Raw genomic sequence first — 21467 nt, 5'->3', positions numbered from 1 at the left:
CGTTTTGCTTTACAAAACCACATCCTCTGGGTGTGAAAGATGATGCTGCATGGAAGGTGCTGTTTTGTAGAGCAAAATAGCTCCTCCTGTGCGATGTGACCTCATGCATACAGTGCATGTGAGGTCATGTTGTGTGGAGAAGGCCATTCTTAAAATGGCATCCTCTGCATGCTTGGGATTGCCATGACCCCATCTGCTGATGAAGCGACCCCACATGGAATGTCAGCCTAGTTTTGGAACTGCTGGTTTAGTGTGATCTACCAAAAGATAGGAGGAGCTTTGAATGAAATATAAGATGGTCTAGAAAGAGAAAGCTACCCAACTGGAAAACACAATCCAAGATCCTCTGAGTAACAGCAAGAGTTAGAATTGTTCTGCTGTACTAAACTGACAACAAAACCACAAAGCATGTGCCATAACTAGTCTTGCTATTGCACTGCCTCAGCTTCATGAAGAAAGGAAGGAGAAACCCATGAATGGATCATGGAGAAGTTATTCTGTTTCTTACCAGAGAGTCTTCCTTCCATGGGCCTTCCAACTTCGTCCATTCAATCCTGAGAAAAGAGATTAGAGTCATGAAGCAGGTTCAGACTCCAACAGATTAAACTTGCCCACAGCGCCATGTGCCTCAGTTTGAAATACAGGTGGTTGAGCTCTCATCATTCTCTTGATCAAGAGTAGCAAATAAGTGTCATCATTGTGGCACAAGAGGAAAACTTGGTATTTAGCTGCTGGAACACGTTTAGCTAGCATACTGACTGAACTAAAATATAATTTACATTTAGTTCTCTAAGTAATATTGTTCTTCATTTAGGATGCAAAAATGCAAACATAATTTTTTACCTTAGCAAGTGACATCAGGTTTCAAACTTTCCCAGGTCTGCAAACAAAGTAAAAGAAACTCAAGCACTGGTAATTCAAGGCTTGATATCAGAGCAGGCACTGAATAAAGCCTCAGAAGAGAGTTCTCAGAAATCACTTCTGTCCACTACTCTTATGCTTAAAGCATCATTGGCTGTTCAGTTTAATAGTAGTCTTTCACTTTGTTATAGGCCTTTTCTTCAGATAGGCTGACTGAAGGGCAACATTGTATAAAGCACAGGGAAAGAATGGTGTTCACCCACAACACTGTGAGGATTGCCAGTACAGGCACAGAAGAAGGTCAATTAAGAGTCACTTGCTATATAGGCAGCTACTGGAACATTCACAGAGCAACACTGGCCCTGCACCTCAGCAGGGACTCCAGCTTTCTTGAGAACAGTCAAGCCAGACATCTTCAAGTGGACTTGTACTAGGGCAGATAGTATTTTTCCAATTAAACCCTACATTTAAAAAGCAGTCCCTACCTGTTTGGTAGTTACCAGCAAGGGAAGAACTTGCTTGATGTATCACAGCTAAAAATAGAAAAATACAACTTATAAGTTACAAAATTCCCTCAGTCACATAAAGAGCTCCATTCATATGGAAAACCTAGGCACAATAAATGCTCTTAAACCTGTTCTGCAGCCACCATCGTTAGATCTCAGATTATCAAAGGTGCCAATTATTGCCAACTAGATAGTCTTTTGCAATAAGAAAATACAGCCCTTAGTGGGACCTTAATGATCACCCTCCATTCCTTCTATGATGCAATTGTAACTAATAGAGGGCACAAGTTACACTCAGGCAACCACTAATACAATTTGATTTTGCCTGTTTAGGCTAGAATAGAACATACTACAGCCAAATTATTTATGCCATTGCCCAGCAGTAAAAACATCCCATGTCCAGCTCAGAGACGTTGGTATTCATCACACACTCAGATGTCCCTACCAACATGGTTTTCATCACATGCAGGTACATGGAGGGCAAGTTCAAACAAAACATGACACTATCACATAAAAAAGAAAGTTTGGGGCCTGTTAATTAGTAAGGAAAAATCATGCTTGTACCAAGACCTGCCTTACTCTCCTATTACAGCCAATAGCATCAAACTAGGAGATTCAACACTTTCCACCATGTGTTCTCATGCAAGGTTCATGTATTCAACTGTAAGACATTCCAACTTACTCCCAAGAATGTGTTTCTATCTTCCAGCAACACTGACACTACACCTTTCCAATTCCATCTCTACCTTCGTTCACCCTATGGGCTGGGAGACCAGTCCCTTCCAAAGGTACTGCCCATGGAAAAGCTACAGATGATCACCAAACTATAGCCAGCTCCCGTGATCTGCTATGAGCCTGCATAGGATTCTCTCTACACATTATTAAACAGAGGCACAAAGCCACAATCCTGCTCGTTGGTGCTCAGTCCTAAAAATCCTGTGTCTGAGCAGCTCTCAGGAAAGCAGGGGGCTGCCTTTTCAGAGCACAGCCTGTTACACACACCCACCAGGCTTGCTTCTGCCAGTCGGGGTTTCTCTAGTCACTTGAGGCTCTGCTGAAGAAAGACCCACCCAGCTCAGCGCACACCACGCCGGGACGCTAAGGGCAGAACCCAACTCACCTGGCACTGCACCACGTGCAGCCCCATATAGTCCAACCAGCACCCGACCGTGAAAGCCTCAATTCTCCCCTGGAGGGTGTCTGCATCCCCCAGCCACCCACAGCAGCCTGGATTTAGACTAGAGCCGGAGCCCACCAAAGCCACCACTGACTCTCCCTCCTCAGCACAGCAAAGAGTCAGGGAACTACAACCCCCAGCAGGCAACACTCCGCCTTCGGCGACCCTTACGGCTGGCGGGCGTGAAGCGCCGCACGCTCTGTAGTGCGCCCCCGCATCAGGTTCCCCGTCCAGCCCCCAAACCTTCCTCCTCCTCCACCCCGTTAACATCGAGGAAGCCGCCTAAAGCTTCGCGCCCCTCGAGCAGTAAGAGCCCGCACACGGGGGGGGGGGGCCGCAGCCAATCCACCTCCATCCTCCTCAGCCCGCACCCATCGGCGGCAAAGCCCCGGCCACAGCAACGCCACAGCGCCCCGGCACGGCGGCGGGCTCGGTATCGATCGGCATCGAGCCGCCACAGCGGCCTAGAGACGAGCGACACTCACCAGCCCAGCCCCGCCGCAGCAGCCACGCTCCCGCAAGCCCCACCGAACTAGCTGCAAAAAGGAAGAGGGAAGGCGGCGCCACCGGTATATATGTCCTCCCCGACACGCGGTCACGTGACAGTGCAGCAGCAATCATGGTCCCCGCGGAATTATTCCCATGACCCACCCACAGAGCCATGGTGGTGACGGAAGCCAGCCAGGCTCCACCCCCACAGAGCCATGGCGGCCGCATTCCAATGGGCGTGGTCACATGACGCGCGGCACGGCCGCTCCTTACCGGGGCACGGGGCGGGGGGGCGCTACGAGCTGGGAGTGGGGGAGGAATTTTCTTCCGGGGTGCGGCCCGCTCGGGGGGTTTCGCTTCCGGGACGGTGTTCCGGCCCGTTCCCACCCCCGGGAGGTAGGTTTCTGCCGTACGCGGGGTCCGGCGGCCCCCGGGCTGGGGCGAGGCGAGGCTGGGAACCGCCCAGCTCCCAAGGCGCTGTCAGGCTCCCTCCCACCCCCGCGGGGCCGGTGCAGGGGGCCCCCGACCCGCCCTTGGCCAGAGACACCCCCTGCGAGGGGGCAGCGCCAGCGACTCGCTCCCGCGCGGGGCAGCGCTCTGCAGGCCGGGGCGCCCCATGAGCCCCCACGGGGCAGCTCCCTTCCCCTCACCCCATCACCGCCCGGTCCCACGGGGGGCAGCTCCCCTCACATCCCCCTCCCAGGGACTACCCCACCCTCAGCTCTGTCCCATGGGGGCAGCTCCCCCCTCATCCCCAGGGCTGCCCCACTCCCAGCACCATCCCACGGGGTGGGGGGTAGCTCCACCCATCCCCGGGGCTGCCCTAGTATGCACAGCCCCATCCCAGCAGTGTCAGCTGCTCCACCCCCGTCTGAGGGGCTGTCCCAACTCACCAAGGGCAAGCCCCCTCCCAACTTGCCCCATCACCAGCACCCATAGCCCTGTCCTACTCATGGTACCCTTCCCCCCCACTCAAGTCCCATCCCATGGCAGCTCCTGAATCCACTGCCATGTCCCAATGAGCTGTTGTCCCTCTATCCCACCAGGAGCAGCTCTTCTGCTCCCTTCTTAGCAAGAGGCAGCAAACTCTTTAGCCACCAGCCAGCCTTGAAATCCTCCTTAGCAATAACCTCCACCCCATGGTCTCGTGTTCACTAGACTTTTGAGGGGATTCTCCCTTACGTGCACAGCTACTAGGCAGGGCCAGCAATTGTGTGACTGCTTGTGTGTACGAGGCATGGACTGCCATCTGTGTTTTAAGTCACTGTGTTCTCTAGACCTGTTCTTATTAGGATTAAATAGCATGTTGCTAAAGACATGCTCTTACACCACCATTGCCATGGTTGATGAAGCTGCATTGGTGGTGGTGCCACTGCAAGTGCAGAGGCTGCCACTCCTACCCTTGACCCCTGCCCCCCAATTGTTATTTATACAGCACTACACGCATGCAGCTGCCTTTTAAACATAAGATGCAGTCCCTTTTTTGAGGAACTTACTATTGAAGTGCAAGGGCAACACTGTATTGGGAGGTAGATGCCAAGATAACGATTACAGTGATAAGAGCATGTGGTTTCTTTGGTTTGTTATAGCCACACCCCTGTGAAAGTTCTGCATTTTAGCTTTTTTTAAAAGGGTGAAAGCTTTTACTTTGAATTCTGTTATTCTGATGGAACTGAGTGATTGGGGTAAAGGAGGCTGGATGGTATGAGGGCACCTAAGGTTGTTAGGAAGACACAGGGGAGGAAATGGTTGTGGGGAGAGATGTGCAAATGTCCGTGGCGGGATTCAGGATCAAGTGGTGGAAGGCATTGGTGAAATTAGTTTATAGCAAAAGCCCTGAAGGTGGTTCCCTGGAGCTCTTGTTTTGGGAGAGCTGGCAGAAGCAGAGAGGTACTACAATAGGGGAGCAGCTTTTGTAGCCCAGTTATGTGATGTATCTCCTGTGCAGATCTCCCTCCCTTAGAAGCTGGCCCTGGAGCAGGAGTGTGTGACTTGCATGGGACTGAGGTAGGAAAAAAAGTAGTGTCAAGAAAGCAGAGAACATTAGTGACTTGAAGCAAGGTCAGGCTGCTGGAATCAGTGGCGTTCCAGCAGAACTGAACACTTGTAGAGGCTGTTTCCAGAAGTTTGACTCAAATAGCAGTACTGGGGCTGTGTAGTGTATGACATGCTGTTCCCTGCAGTTTCAGGTGACTCCTGCTGACGGGCAGCACACACAGGAACAACATCCATCTGGTGCCAGGGCTGTTGGTGGCAGTGGTTTGGAGACACCCCTCTCCCTCTGCCAGTCCCAACACATTCCACATACGTGCAGTAACCTAGCAGCAGCAACCAGAGACTTGCCTTTTGTCACCTACTCACATACAAGAGTTTCTGAAGAGAATCAGGAGCGAAGTGTGATTTAGTCTCCAGACAATGTCTGACTCTGCATGATGTTTCGATAAGTTCTAATACAAGAGCCCCATTATTGCTAACTCCAAGCATTCAAAAGTCATGATTAGGCTCCTTCCCCCCTCCTCCAAATGAGATTTGAAGTGAATAAACTTGAGGGTTTTACTTGCCTTGTTGAGCCTTTAAAGTTCATGATTTCAAGCTTCTCTGCAACCATGAGGGGTAAAAGCTTTTTTTTAAAAAACAAAAACAAAAAAAACCAAAGTTGAGGCTTTGAGACACCAAACATAAACCCGTGGTAAAAAACAAGAACTGGCAAGTTTTGTCTGTTGATGGAAAAATGTGGTGATTTAGAGTGACAAGATTCCCTATTTTAGTTCGTAATTGACAAGTTCTTGGTCCAAATTACATCTTATAGTTCAAAAGCTAGTCAAGTTGACCAGTGCCAACAGTTAATACTTATAGTTTTCAAGTACTAAACCTCTCCTGTTCAACTCAACCCCTCCAATAAAGCCTGGAAAACAGAGGGTTTGCAGCTTTCTCTGCAAGTCCTCAAGCCTGCTCTTTATGACTAAGGATGTATCTGTGCTACAGGAGATGATTAGTTCAAGTTGAAGGTTCTTTACTGAAAACAGTCCCCCAAACTTTGGCAAAGATGGGTGGCCTCAGTTGCTCTGGTACCTCTGATTCTCTAACATAAGCAGGAAAAAAGTGTTATAAGGCCAATACCTTAAATTGTATTTAAAATTACATCAGAAGCCGTTGCAGCATCTGGGGCACAAGTATAATATGCTGTCTGCAAGTAGTACTGCCCAACTGATTCTTCCAAAGGCTCATCAGGTGAAGATGTGGAGGGAGTGCCCATGCTATATTACACAGGGTTTTTACAGTGCTAAGGTTAGGAACTAATACCAGAATCATGCAAAAACTGAGGGCTCACAGCAACATTAACTCATATGGTGTATGTTTCTCTCTTATTGCTTGGAGTTCTACCTTCTAAACAGTTAAAGGGCAAGTGAAAGGTGATTTTCAAAGAGAAAGGAGAGAATTTGTCTGTGAACAGGATACAACCAATTAGGCTTACCTAAATCCTAACGTGCCCTCTCTTCAGAGTCAATGTGAACAAAGATCTTCACATCCTCTTGCCTTAGGGGGAAGACAAACACAGGTTCTGATTTCTCCCTGCTTTCAGAGTTAAGGCAAACAAGCTCACATAGTTTTTAAGAGTCTCTACCAAAAATAGATGACTTCCCTGTAGAAGAATACCACTGCCAATGTCCAGCACCTGATTGAACCTGTCTTCTCTATAGCTCAGGCTGGTTTCCTGGGAGGCTAATCGGTTCCAGCTGCTTCTGAACCCTATCCATTAACCCTTGTTCCCAACATAGTCCTGCCTGGAACCCTAGGCTTCCAGAGCCAGATGTGTAGTACACTCTGCTGCAGTGCCCTTTGTGTTTGTTTATGATTAGAAAGAAGACCTTAATGATTTAAAAAGAGAGAAAAATAGCATTTATTTTTACATTAGAAATGTGCAAATGGAGAAGTAGGATTATCTGATCTTAGGCCTCCGATCCTGAAAACATTTGAGCATGTGCATAATTTGATGTCAATGGGACCATCCAGATGAGTGCAGTTATGCATGTGTTTAAATGTTTGCAGGATGAGGGCTATACATATCAGACAAGTGACACCAGATTAATTGAGAGGGGAAGTGATTTTATTCAGACAGTATGAAACTTTTTTTGTTACCACCAATCTAACTCAAGCACCCTCAAACAATTGGATGCATTTGTTAAAGATTTAGCATTGTTGTCCCTTCAGTTAAGGAGTGAGAGAGAGCTCATAGTGACATCTGACGCCTCCAACAAACCAGGGAAGACAAGAGTTGACATTCCTCATACTGCAAAGGAAAACAGAATGAAATCCTTCTTTTTAAGGAAAAAAACAACCCATCTTTTGGCCTTCTTAGTACATCAGAAGAAACAAAAGGATACCAGTCCAATTTCCTTTCCTTTGTACATCACTGTTAACAGTACAATCAAGACCCTGGCTTTTATACGTCCTCATGTTTGTGTATTTCAAATTCTTAGCATTGCATTAACTTTAGACCTTTGCACTCCATATTCTTGTTTGTTTTTCAAAAGACAGGAAAAAAAGGCGGAACTTTTAGATGTGACACTGTGAAATTGCACAATTGTTTTTTGCAATTTATGGATTTTAATCTTAACCAACCTGCAGCTACACAAAATTTCTATCTGCAACATTGTACGGTTTTGCAACTTTTCGCACAGCTTTGTTGTGTGACAGACAGTTATGTAGCTTCAAGCTTGGTATCATACTTTGCTGTGCAAGGACAAACCCCCCTGCAGAGTGCCTTTGAAGCCTTGTAGGGCCCGATTCTATAAAGACACACATGCTTAACTTTATGCATATGATTGGTCCCACTGACTTTGTGATTTCTCAGAGTAGATACAATCTAAACGAGGATATTCCTGGACTCCCTAAAATTGTTTTGATGCCTGCAGCAGTCCCTCTAATCAGCACTTCAGATGCCATCCAAGTTGGAGCCTGTTTATGCCACAAGTGGTCTTTTATTGAGTGCTACTTACTTTTTCTTGGTATGCATCTAGTCTAGAATCTCTGTTTTTAATTGTTCTTTTTTGTATTTACATCTACATTTGGCTCATTTGGAATTTTTACCATATATGGCCAAGGCTCATTTTCAAACTTTGCCAACAAGATACACGAGGATCATAGAAAAAGGAAGGAAGGAAAACTAATTGACTTTCTTTCATTAACCATCATTATCCACAACTGATGTTTTGCTGTATTCATCTCTTTGCCCAAAGAAACAAAAATGTTAGCTACAGTAGTTTACATTTTCATGGAGGCAGCTTGACCCAGTTTATAAAGCACAGGACTTGCAGTTGAGAACTGGATTCTCTTCTTGCCTCTGTGACTGACTTACTGTGTGGATTTTTTTTAATGCAAGTTTCAGAAGTGTCTACTAGTATCGAGTGCTCTACCTGAGACACCTAGGGCCATGTTTTCATTTAGTTCAGGTGAAATTATATGAGTTGAGCCCCTTTGAAAGGTCCTTGGAAGCTGGGCAACCAAAGTTAGTGGATATATGGAAATTTAGGCCTCAGTCTCTCCCTTTGTTTCCTCTTCTATAAAACCTGGGTATAATGATACTTGGTCATCTTTGAAAAGTCCTAGAGAGACTAGATATCTAGAGAGTCAAATAATGTGTAAGTGCTAAGGTATTATGATCAGCCATTATGCAATCAACTACATATATTAGCATCTGAACCATTTCTAATGCTCTCCATACAAGGAAAAATCACTTCTACTGAGCTCATCTTGGAGGCCCACAGGGTGAAACTTTGAGAGCTAAGCAGCGGGAGTAGTGGAGGTGGGTCCATAAGAGGATTAATTCTCCTATAAAGTGATCTACAGAGTGCAAAAGCTGAGAACCAGTGCAAGCATTAGTAGATTTAGAGGCACAACACCTCTGGGAAATCAAAGTGCTTCAAGATTCATAGATTACAAGGCCAGAAGGGACCATTGTGATCATCTAGTCTGACCTCCTTCGTAACCCCAGCCAGAGAATTTACCCACCATAATTCCTAGAGCAGATCTTTTAGAAAAACATCCAATTTTGATTTAAAAATTGCCAATGATGGAGAATCCACTGTGACCCGTGGTGAGTTGTTCCAATTACTATCACTGTTAAAAATGTATGCTTTATTTCCAATCTGAATTTGTCTACCTTCAACTTCCAGCCATTGGATCATGTTATACCTTTCTCTACTAGGTTGAAGAGCCCCTTATTAAATATTTGTTCCCCATGTAGGTATTTATACACTGTAATCAAGCCACCCCAAAGATCCATAGGTGAAAGGTGTTCCAAATGCAAATTATTACTAGTCCTATTAATCCTGCTTTTCTTTCCAGCTGGGTTGTACACCTACAACTTGGGCAGCCATGGAGAAAAGTGGAAACATTCAGCTGGAGATTCCTGACTTCAGCAACTCTGTCCTGAGCCACCTCAACCAGCTGCGCATGCAGGGCCGCTTGTGTGACATAGTGGTCAATGTTCAAGGACAGGCTTTCCGTGCTCACAAAGTGGTGCTGGCTGCTAGCTCGCCCTACTTCCGTGACCATATGTCATTGAACGAAATGAGCACAGTCTCCATTTCAGTCATCAAGAACCCCACTGTTTTTGAGCAGCTCCTTTCCTTTTGTTATACCGGGCGGATATGCCTGCAGTTGGCTGACATCATAAGTTACCTAACAGCAGCCAGCTTCCTGCAGATGCAGCACATTATAGACAAATGCACGCAGATCCTCGAGGGAATTCACTTCAAAATTAATGTGGCAGAGGTTGAAGCTGAACCGAGCCAGACTAGGACAAAGCATCAGGAGAGACCCCCAGAGTCTCACCGGGTTACCCCAAGTCTAAATCGCTCTTTGAGCCCACGCCACAACACTCCGAAAGGGAGTCGTCTAGGCCAGGTCAGCACCGTGCTGGATATTCGGGAGCTTAGCCCCCCTGAGGAGTCCACCAGCCCTCAGATAATAGAGCAGAGTTCAGACGTGGAGAGCAGGGAGCCCATACTGCGGATTAACAGAGCAGGACAGTGGTACGTCGAGACGGGCATGGCAGACCATGGGGGACGGAACGATGATGATGTTAGGGTGCTTGGAGGAGTGCGCATTAAAACAGAGAACCTGGAGGAGTGGCTGGGCACAGAGAATCAGCCATCAGGAGAAGATGGGAGCAGCGCTGAGGAGGTCACGGCCATGGTAATTGACACAACAGGCCACGGATCAATGGGCCAGGAGGCTTACACGTTAGGGTCATCAGGAGCCAAAGTGGTCAGACCAACCAGCAGTGAGATTGACAGGTGAGATTCCTTTAACTCATTTACTAAGTGTGGTTGGAAGAGCAGACGCCACAATATTTTTATCTGGCTTGACCGTGTGTCTTCCCTGATCATCCATCACTGTTTATTTCACACACTGTTCTTAGGCATATGTTCTGAGGTGTTTTCTGTATTTTTAAGAAATATTTCTGTTACTAGTCCTACAGTATTTGCTGTGTGGTGCGTAAGAACAACATCTCCAGTTACAGGCTAGATAGGGTAAAATCATAAGGGTTATCAACCATCCTCCTTCAGAAACAAGCTGATCACCAGCTGTGGGTTAGGAGGAAATCTGCCTCCTGGTGGTACAGGATTGCAGAATTCACTGTGTTGCGGGGGGAGGCGGGAGAGATTAAATCTTCCTCTGAAGCAGCTGTCATTTGGTCAATTTGAGAAAGAGAACATGGGATTGGATGAGCCACTGTTCTTTCCTGAGGTGACAGTTTATCTGGTAAGAACAGAAAGCTTTCATCTATAATAGGTGAATATATTTGTATTGTGTTGACTCTGTATCCCTCTGCCTTACTTGTTCTGATTAAAGCAAAAAGGTTCCGACTGTGTTTGTAGTGCTTTTCCTCACCCTTTCCTCTCTTCTCTCCCATCCCAAACCCTCCACTCTTCTTGGAGAGCAGCTTCCTGGCAGTGGTGGATGCCCCATCATTTGTCATTTAAACCTATAAAAGCTCTGTAATCTATACTGGAGGTAACAATCCTGAGCTGGCCCTCAGGGGAACAAACTAGCTCTGGACAGTTCTAATTTCTATTATTCTGTTAATTCCTTTCCTTAGATCAGATGGCCTTAGACACTTGGGTACCCATCGTTTTTCACCACACATAACTTCTACCACTCCTTTCCTGGAGCCATCTGCATCATCAGTGTGACATCCCTCAGCTTCACTTGCCCAGGGAGTTGGAAGACTGGAGGTGCCTTTTGAGCAGAGGTTTCTTCTCTTGTAGTGCTGCCTGAGTCAGCGAGCTCTATCGCATTTCACATTTTATTTTAGTAGCTACCAAAAATCTGCCTATTCCTGAAGCAAGTTGATTGACCCAGTTTTATATTTCAGATATTAAAACTGAAAGCACAGACTAGTCTGTCCTGGTTTTTCTTTTACATTTCCACTGCTCCACATTCTGTCTCCTGAGGGGGAAGAAGAGATTCTCTGCAGATGCTTCTCTCGCCTCCCAGTACATGCACTAACCGTACTATGCCGATAGCCATTTCAAACTCTATTTACATTCTCTCCCCCCTGCCCCCTCCCCCCCCACAGATTTAGCCCTTCTGGCAGCATGGTAACTGTGACTGAGCGGTACAGATCGAAAAGCGAGTCTCCTGGGCGGATGGATGAGCCGAAGCAGCCCAATTCCCAGGTACGCAACCTAGCCCGGAGTTTGGGTTGACCTGTTTTCAATGATGGTGTTGGAAAGTTCTGGTTACTGAGTTGTAACCAAGTATGCATTTTGTCATTCTGGATAGAAATGCTATATGTGTCTGTGGCAACATAAGACTTAAGATGACCTTTGCTATTTATTCCCTTGTTTTGTAAGTGCTTGGGTTTTATAAATGGTGTCACAGGCAATTCTCACTTTGGTTAAAAGAACAAGACGACTCCCAAACCATGTTTACACAAACTCTCCCACTGATGCTGTCATGGGTGCAGCTGAATAGATGATATTTCTGGAGGGAATTTTTCCCCCTAAAAATTCCCTCATGTAGCTAGAGTCATAGAAGATAAAAGCTGGCTATGTAGTCTCACCTAACTAGAATAGTTCAGGTGTTAGGCGCATGTGCTGACGGTTCTAGGTTCTGTCTTCACTGATGCCCTTGATGGGGTATTAAAAATGCACCTTCTCAGGTAATTTAAAAATGTATTTGAGGGATAGACATTTTGCAAAGATGTCAAAAGGCAGCTGTATTAAAGGCTCTGACACGCTGACTGTATATACTCAATGTATTAAATGTTTAGAACACCGTTTGCCTGTCATTGATCCATAAACCTGGAAAGCATGAGCATTTTGTTGTTGGTATAACGGGACTAAAATCAACCATAACAATGGAGAGGGTGCCACCTCTCCAGATTAAACCATGCACAGCTGCAGAGCCAGGACTACAGTTTTTAAAAAACTTTACATCTACTGCTTGAGCCAAAGGAAGAGCTCTGCTAGCTGCCATCTGTAAAAGGACCCTTGTGTTCTTACTAAGCTGGAGTTGGCCAACTTCCTCTCTCTTTCTCTCACTGAGATCTAGAACCCTATTTTCAGAGAGGCACTGAGCTTGCAGAACTCCAGCTAACGTCCAGCTGTGGGCACTCAGCCCTTCTGAAACACAGGCCCAAGTGTCTGCTCCCGATCCCATTTTTGATGTTAATGGTGCTGGACTGGGCCTATAATTCTCCCATGGGAGCAGGATTAGGCCCCAGACTGTCCATTGGTACAAACTTTACCAGCTTTGCACATATAGCAGGTGCTTGAGTTTTCAAGGAGACTTAACTTTATGGAACGTTTGAAGGTTAGTAACAGGCCGTTTGGAGCTGCAGAGGAGACCAAGGAAAGTTAGACCAAAGTCAGAAATTCAAATGGGTAGATTTGTAATTTGCCATAACATAAAAATACCTTGAATTTTCTTCATACTTTGGAAAAACATCCAACTTTGCCTTCAGAGGAAATCCAGAAATGTTCAGGTCAAGCTAAACATATAAGGGCGGGACAGACAGGGCTTTTCCATGGAAAACGGTTGCAACCTTGAGTGTGAAAAGGCCATAAAGAAGGAGCCTCAAGCTCCAGTTGAAAGAACTGGTTGGAGTTGTGCACTTGGTGAAGTGTCACGTCACCCTGCTCTCCTGGCTTGTTATGGTGTGTGCCGCAAAGCTTGCCTGTAGGGTATCTGTTGGCAGCATTTTCCTGTAATGTGTTGTGGTTTTGTTCATGTCATTTTGTCCCAGGTAGCTTTCCATTCTAAGTGTGATCGAATGGTGAGGCATCTGGCACTAGAATAGCCTGCTGAAGGGATGGCCCTTCCGGGGTTACATGGGCTACCTATCTGGATTTCGCATCTTATGAAACTGGCATAACACTTCAAATGCCCATGCTGTGCCCTCCTGATATGAGTGCAGGTATCCAGGAGACTGTGGATTTGCGTCCGTTCAGTCTGAGTGTGGTAGCTGGCTAGGAATAGCAATGTACATGGCTGTCCTAGCTTCCAAGCTTGTGGTTAAAGAGCCACTCTTGGCTACTCTTCTTTCTAGTTCAAAAAGATAATGGGGAATCAGGAGATCCACATGCTGTTCCTTGCTTTGTGACCTTGGGCAAATCATGTAAGGTTTCCATCTGGAAAGTGGGGATAATACTGACTTCACGGCCCATTAGTGAGATATAATTCATTGCCTGTGAAGTATCTTCAGACCTTCAGATGTGATTTTCATACACTTATTTTGCCTTCATCATACTAACCCTCTGTCCATTTACTTACTTTTCTTTTTACAAGTAATATTGAAAAAGGAACTACCAATATTTTAATAAAAGGTCCAAGTTCTCAGACAGTTAACGCAGCATTGGTACCTTTGATCCAGAACTTGATTCTGCCAAAAGCCATGCTGATGATAGCCATGTTTATCTTCCCAGGTCCCAGTGAACAAGTTAGGAAAGGGGGACATGCAGCGATGCCTTTTAGCTGGTGATCTATTAGTCTTCAGACTGAAAGCCCCATTGAGCAAAGCACTTAAGCGTGTACTTAAGGTTGAACATGTGTGTAGTCCTACGTAGTTCAATATTTGGCACATACTTAAGTGTTTGACTGGATTGAGGCCCAAGAGAGGAATAAAAATATCCTGTTTCTTATAGTCTTCCTAGCTGACACTCTTCCTTTTTCTGTCTTAATGTGCCTGCCCCAGGTGGAGGAGTCAGCCATGATTGGAGTGAGTGGTTATGTTGAGTATCTCCGTGAACAGGAAGTGTCTGAGCGGTGGTTCCGGTACAACCCACGGCTTACCTGCATCTACTGCGCCAAATCCTTCAACCAGAAAGGCAGTCTGGACCGGCACATGCGTCTCCACATGGGCATTACGCCCTTCGTCTGCCGCATGTGTGGTAAAAAGTACACACGCAAGGATCAGCTGGAGTACCACATCCGCAAGCACACAGGCAACAAGCCCTTTCACTGCCACGTTTGTGGCAAGAGCTTCCCCTTCCAGGCCATCCTCAACCAGCACTTTCGCAAAAACCACCCTGGCTGTGTGCCTTTGGAGGGGCCGCACAGCATTTCCCCTGAGACCACCGTCACCTCGAGGGGGCAGGCTGAGGAAGAGTCTCCCCCACAGGAGGAAGCTGTTGTGGCGGGGGAGACAGCGCAAGGGTCTGTGTCTACCACTGGGCCAGATTGAAATGGGTTGTGGGGAAGGACCCTCTTCCCGTTTGGCTGTAAGCAGTCAGCACCGAGACGGCAGGCTGGTACTGTAATCAGTGCAATGCCACCACCGGGCGGGATGTTGCCAAAACAGAAGATTAACAAAAACAAAGTGCTAAAAGCTTTTCCCCTTTTCCTCAGCTCCTTGGGAAAAAAAACAAAACTGGGTCAATCGACTTCCGATTCAGGGATCGACAGGATTTTTTAATGTTTTTAATATAGTCAGTAGCGATCCAGGAGAAGCAGTCATTTTATTTCTTGACAGCATTTTGGCTCAGCACCTCGGTCTTTGTGGTGGTGTTGGCTGTAATGGCCCAAATTCAGTGAGTGCAGCGCACAGGTGTCTGTTTTCACAACAGCTGCTGGTCCATCCCATGGGATAGTAGGGGAAAGGAACAGTTACCCTCCCCTTTTCCCAGGTAGTTGTCATGTTAAAGAAATATCACTGTCCTGGTGGAACTTGCCCTGCCTGAGTGTATTTATCATGTCTTATTTTGGTGTGTCTCTCTTTTTTAAAATTTTAATTAAACCATTATTTTAGGGCTTTCTGCTTGCCCTTTCCAGGCGTGTGGCATTCTGCCTGCTTGTTAAAAGTGGGCCAAAGCCTTTGAGCAGTATTCTAGAGGTCAGCAAAATCTGAAGCGCTTAGGCTACTGAAAGTGAAATTAGCAGCTGTGAGGTTTGCATTAGACTTGACTACATTTTGTGGGGAGGGGATTTGGGAAGGGTACGCTTATTGTTCCTAGTATTCATAGCACAGAGCACTCCAACTTCCTGACCAGTTTCTGCACAATGCAGTTCTTCAAATGTTGCCAAGAGTTAGGAAGAGATTTCTTGTCCGGATGAATTGCCGAGTTAGAGGCTGACTACCAAAGTCATCTTCTGCTTCCCCTGCACTTGGTCTTACATAAGAGCAATACTGTATATCGAAACAGTCCAATCCCAGTGAAATGATCATGGGTGGGTGTTTTTAACTATGTCTCCATGTACTAGTTTGATAAGTTTATATAATTCAAATGCAAAAAATCCTACATTAACGCCTCATAATGGTTCAGGAAATTCAGAGTTGCTGCTCCTATAGTAATTGTAACTCTGTCCCTTGCACATACATAGTGTTTTATATTCCAAGTAACTCGGAAGTTAAGGGTAATTTACAAAACCCAAAGAGACATGCCTCAGATGTGTTTGCACTTATGTATGTGTTTAAAAATATAGTACAGGTACATAGGTGGAAATTCAAAAAAGCAAATGTCTTGATACCCTTTTAAAATATGCAATAGTTTAAGAATTTGCTTTGGCTCTGGTGCTGGGTTTTATGTAAGTGCAAAAAGGAATGAACTGCTGGTCATACTGCTATTGCAGATTTAAATTAGGAGAGGCTGTGCCTGAAGGGATCCTGTCTTCAGAGGGAGCATAGTGTATGTTGGTGAAGGAGGAACATCAGGTTAGTGGGAGGAGCAAGGAGGCATTTGAAAAACAGTGTAAATGTTTTGTTCTGCTTTTATAGGGAGGCAGGATGATCTTGGTGTTAGAGCACAGAATTGACAGACAGGAGGCCTCCGTTCTCTTTCTCTCTGAGCGACAGCAAAACAAGACCTGTGGCATTGAGTCTCAGAGCCTGGTCAGTTGATTTGGGCTTGCGGGGTTTAAAAAAAAAAAAAAAAAAAAGCAATGTAGATGTTTGGGTTCAAACTGGAGGAAGAGTCTTGGAGCCCAGACTCCAGCCCAAGTCTGAACCTCCACACTGCTGTTTTTAGCCCTGCAGCCCCTCCTGAGCCAGTTGACCAGGGCTCTGAGACTTGTTGCCATGGGATTTTGGTTTTTTGTTGTGTATATGCATCCTTACTGTGTAACCTTAGGCAAGCCAAATTTTCCTATGCCAATTTCCCTATCTGTAAAATGGGGATAATAATACTTCCCTACCTCACAGCATGTTTGGATGGAAGAATCTCTAGAAGGGCAAAGTATTATTATCCATTCTCATTCTGTGTAATGTAAGGGTCATGCTGCCTCGCCCATCTCTTTCCCAGATAGCGAAGGCTGCTGTAGTCTGTGCGTGCAATGTAGGGGAGGGCAATCGGAAAGAGCAGTTTTAATCTGCTGGGGTCGTGATAGAATAGAGTGAGGATGCTGTCTCTGAGGGAAGCTTTGGGGTGTTCTGAGGTAGGATGGGTGCAATGTACAGTTCTGTTGATTATTTAAAACATTGCCATTGATGTCATACCACCTGTCAAATGGCAGCATAAGACAGTGAAAACTGTTCTCAGCAATAACTCCCCAGGACCAGCAAAATTCAGTGATCTAGTGAAGGTCATACAAAATAGGACTGGACACCTTAAGAGTGCTTGAAATTGCAGAAGAAAGGAGGGAGGTGGTTGTCAGTGCAGGTTTCTCCAGAATGAGGGGAAATGGAGATGCGCAGAATGTGCTGCTTTAGTCATAGCTTTTGAACTTACCAAAAAAAACCCCAAACTATCCCGTTCACACTAGAGAGCATCGGAAAATACTTCTAGTCACCTAAAAGATTTTAAGTGTTTAAACTAGACCTTTTAAAATACTACCAACCATAAAACATAAAATTATTTATATACATATATATTTTATATATATATATATATATATATATATATAGTGGGAAAGTTTCCCTGCTGAGCTTGCTGTGAAGAGAAAGATGAAGGTGCAGTAACTACTATACAAGCAAAATTTCTCCGAAGCAGATGGCAACGAATCCATCAAGATTAAGCCATGAAGGGCTGAAATGAAATAGTGAATGCCTTGTTTGTATGGCAGGGCTCTGAGATTCTTGAACAGATTTTCACTGTATTGATACTGTGAACAGAGGAGATCCCAGTAATATAGGATCCTATCAGCACCTCCTTGCTTGCTGATTCACTCCTCTTAATTGGCCAGGCAAGAGCCATGAAATTGTTCTTTACTTTTAAGCCTAGGCTAGTCTACAAAATAAATAACAATAAAGCTTGTGAACGAATTTTTTTTTTTTTTTTTGGTGCAGCAGTTGCTGCTGTACAACCAACCGTTTCTGATTGCATGTGAAAGCCAATATTCTTGCCCAGGCCTTGTTAAGGTGAAGTTTATAGCTTGTAGCTAGGGTCTGTGTAAAGTATGGGAGGTGGGAATCATTAATACTCTCTGTACATTTACTGAACATGTATGTGTGTATATTTGTGTGCACGGAGATCCTGGTGTCTCTAGTGCTTTCTGTAATAATGCTGAAAACTGTGTAGTCCCATCTACACTAGCAATTTGAAAACCAGCTCAGAAAGGTCTGTTTCTAAAATTATCATCACTAGTGGTTCCGTTTCTTAGAACAAATGAGGCCAAGATGGGATAATAGAAATGACAAGGCCCCTGCCTATATAGGAAAATTAATACTCATTTTTCAGCAAAGGTGCAGCTGCTTTGAGCAGCTTTTCATGACGCAGTGATAAAAATCTTAGGTCAGTGTATACTGGCAGTTATACCTTTGTTGCAGCTGCACTGATGTTGGGGGAAAAAAAGGAAATATTTTTCTAGTAGAGACTTATCCTGGATTAGCTGGGGACCTGGCTTTGCATTTCAGTGTGTTACTGCAACTTTTCACCTTTGCCAAACTGTGATTTCAACTGTGATTTAAAGGGGGATGTGTAGGTAAGAGCTCTATCATATACTAATACTTCTGTAATTAACATTTCGGTCAGAGTTCTGAACCAGGGCTTGAAATCCCAATTGCCTACATGCCTCTGGCAAGGGAGGAACATGGATCATCCATTTCTGCAGAATATAGTTTTTCTGTAGTGGGGGAAAAAAAAGTTTCTAGTTCTTGACGATTGCAAATATAACCTTCCAAATGTGAACCGATGCAGGGGTTTCCTTGAGTCTGCAGAAAGCTCTGGTCCTTTCACTGCTGGGCAAAGCTTTGCCAAGTTGCAGCAGAGTAAAATTACTGCCACTTTGGACAGTTTTGCTGCTGCTGGGTTTTCTGTGAATAGCTGTGGAAAAAACAAGAAACATGTCAACATTGTGCTGCTGCTTTTCAGGCACCCTATAGCTCCTCCCAGGGAGGAGGACCGAAAGAAGGCTGGGGAAAGGGCAATCTCTTCCTCACACTCTTACAACAGCCAGGAGGCTCTGGAGTTGCAGGAGGGGAAAAGAGAGCTGCTTCTCTTTTCCAGCAGCCAGTTAGAGAAGGATGGAGGATGACTGTACAAAATGTATTTGCATTCCTAGCCAGTGTCTGATACAAAAGATAGAGCCTCCTACCAGGATCCAGGGATAGCAACCTGATAAGAATCCAAGCAGTTGAGCTGGTGGGCAGCCCCTACTTATCTTTCATATCACTCTCTGGGCTTCTTATCAGGTTATTGCCCCTGGAGTTGCTTGGTGGGCACCCATTGGTCATCTTTCATATTCTGGTCAGTAGGTTTAGTCTTCTAGCTAGTTAGGTCTTTGGCAAATTTTTCAAGCCAGCTTCTGTAGAATTCAGCTTTCAAAGGCCTGGATGACTAAATAGAAATGGAAAATGGATTGTTTCACTTCTAGATCACTGGTTTAAATCTCGCTGAGATGGGTAGTGATTAAAATTTGTTCCCCTCTGACAGTTATTCAGGGGAAGAAATATGTTTGAAACTAATTGGCAATCTTTCCAAAAGTCTTAGAAGGGAGACTGTGGCTTGAATGAGCATGGAACCAGGACACATGTAACTCAACATATGGTCCTTCCAGATCAGGGTTGGAACAAATTGACAGGGCAGTACTGGGAAATGCTCTCTCTCTTGCTGTTCTGTTTTGTACCTACCCTGTGACATCCAGATGATTTCACTTTCCAGTGCTGTCAGTCCCATGCCTTTCACCAGCAATAAATTAACTTAAAAATATGACCCCCAATCCTGCAAGTGAACTAAGAGAACAGACCCTTGGCACTTGCGTGGAACCCATTTGATTTACATGGGGATCTGTCTATGCAGATCTGTTTTGGAGGGCCGGGGCCTTGACTTTTATGTGCTACTGCAGAAGCTGATCAACAAATGAAAAATGATCTGGAAGACGTAGTTTTAATGCAAGTTAGCTCATAAGATGGATACTTTGAGTCATGCATTTTAATTAACAGCAAAAATTAGCACCCATAAAACCTATATTAGTTAAACTTTAATAAAATCTGCTGTTTTGCACACCAGGGTGCCTGCTAATTTAGAGGTGCAATTAGAGCACGCAGATCATTTCCATTTTCAGTGCTGCTAACTGCTTTGCTTGCTGTTGCTGAAATATTTTGGGGATAGGAGAAGCCAGAGGAATGCTGCTTCTTCCTGGAACGTCAAATTGGTTGTGCTTTTAGTTTGGGGTTTTGTGTAACTCAAGTTTGTCAGAGAAAAATATTTCCCTTAATGCTCTCTTTCATGAGAGGATGACTTGGTGGCTAATGCTTGGGATCTGAAGTGAGAAAATCTGGGCTTTTTGAACAGCTCTGTTACTGATGGACTGAGTGCGCCGTTGGGCAAGTCTCTATAGCTGAGTTTCCCTTCATTGAAATGGAGATGATGATAGTCATAGGGGTGAATACACGTCATGAGACATAATTCATTGATGGTTGTAGAGCGTTTTATGATCCTAACTGGAAGGCTTTAGAGAGAGCAGAAAATGTTTATTATTTAAGCCATTGTATTCAAGGGAAATTTTTATATATAAATATATATATATATATATATATATATATATATATATATATATATATATATATATATATATATATATATATATATATATTTGTAACCAAATGGAAGCTAATACTATGCAAACACTACAAGCTGTTGTCTGAACGCAATCCTTGTCAGGCCTTGTAGGGCTGCTTGGGGAATAGAATACATTGGTTTTTAAAAAGGCAGCAGTCCAGAGATGATGTTGTACCACAGCCAGTGGAACTGGAACCTCAACTGGTTGTAAATCAAGAACCACTCCCCCCCCATTTCAAGTGGGTGATACATTTTGGCCAGGGGAGTCCTCCCATCTCTAAACTATTACCAGTTACCTTGGCACATTGTTGCACATGAATGAGCAACGAAGTGCATACTAAAAAGGCTGTCTGAAAATGTAGCCTTTTGACCAGCATAATGGGTGATACAGAGCCTGGAGTTTGGGAGGATAGATCTGAAGCATCTGGGATGCTAGCTAGAAAAGGACAGAAGGTCTAGTGCAGAGGTTCCCAAACTGCGCAGCATGTCCTCCTGGTCGGGGCACCACGAGGTTATTGGGGGGTGCGAGGACAGGATGAGGCCAGGGTCAGGAGAGGGCCCTTTCCTGCAGGGAAAGCAGACGGGGCTCTGGGCAGGCGGTTTTGGCTACCAGGACTGGGCTCCCTGCCCATTTCGCTCCTCCACTGCAGCAACCGCCAGCCGGCAGTTAACCCTCTGCTGGGGAGCCGGCAGGGACTCTGTGAGCGGGGAGCAAAAGACTGCACCCCGGCAATAATGATACCCTTGCTCTGCCCCAGCACCCATGGGCCCTCCTCCGGCCCTCCCTTGGGTGCTGTCCCCCCAGGTCTGCCTGTGAGTACTGAGCCTCTCTGCCCCTTCCCCCAGGTATGGAGGGGCAAGCATGGGACGTGAATCTACAAAGACGGGCTCAGCAAAAAAGAATTTGGGAGCCTCTGATCTAGAGAACTAGGCAGTGAAACTTGCATGGTTGAGTGGGAGTCTGACTGGGAACGTATGTCTTCCATACTT

At 45.3% G+C, this 21467-nt stretch overlaps 1 protein-coding gene and 2 non-coding genes across 4 annotated transcripts in view; 1 reads left to right on the top strand and 2 right to left on the bottom strand.

Moving 5' to 3' along the window:
- Window positions 1-950: 950 nt before the first annotated feature.
- On the bottom strand, window positions 951-1017 carry LOC137143014 (small nucleolar RNA SNORD75). Its single transcript, XR_010917077.1, has one exon. It is a non-coding gene; the product is annotated as a small nucleolar RNA SNORD75 (small nucleolar RNA).
- Window positions 1018-1763: 746 nt separating this feature from the next.
- Window positions 1764-1841, bottom strand: LOC137143018 (small nucleolar RNA SNORD74). The gene has a single exon (XR_010917082.1). It is a non-coding gene; the product is annotated as a small nucleolar RNA SNORD74 (small nucleolar RNA).
- A 1506-nt stretch (window positions 1842-3347) lies between these two features.
- The window catches only part of ZBTB37 (zinc finger and BTB domain containing 37), a 69800-nt gene continuing 51680 nt past the window's right edge, over window positions 3348-21467 (top strand). The window contains exons 1-4 of one of the 2 annotated variants that reach the window (XM_067532461.1): window positions 3348-3429; window positions 9382-10334; window positions 11621-11720; window positions 14240-16243. In XM_067532461.1, the coding sequence (XP_067388562.1) occupies window positions 9412-10334; window positions 11621-11720; window positions 14240-14728 (1512 nt within the window). In that variant the 5' untranslated portion in view covers window positions 3348-3429; window positions 9382-9411 and the 3' untranslated portion in view covers window positions 14729-16243. Of the gene's footprint in view, window positions 3430-9381; window positions 10335-11620; window positions 11721-14239; window positions 16244-21467 lie in introns of those variants that run through there. The other variant, XM_067532462.1, reaches the window with a different exon arrangement.

Source organism: Emydura macquarii, unplaced genomic scaffold (assembly GCF_026122565.2).
Source record: "Emydura macquarii macquarii isolate MOO-44397 ecotype Brisbane River unplaced genomic scaffold, CSIRO-AGI_Emac_v2 contig_3287, whole genome shotgun sequence".
Classification (NCBI taxonomy): Eukaryota; Metazoa; Chordata; order Testudines; family Chelidae; genus Emydura; species Emydura macquarii.
Note: the sequence above shows the minus strand (reverse complement) of the source record. Positions and strands in the feature narration are given on the sequence as shown.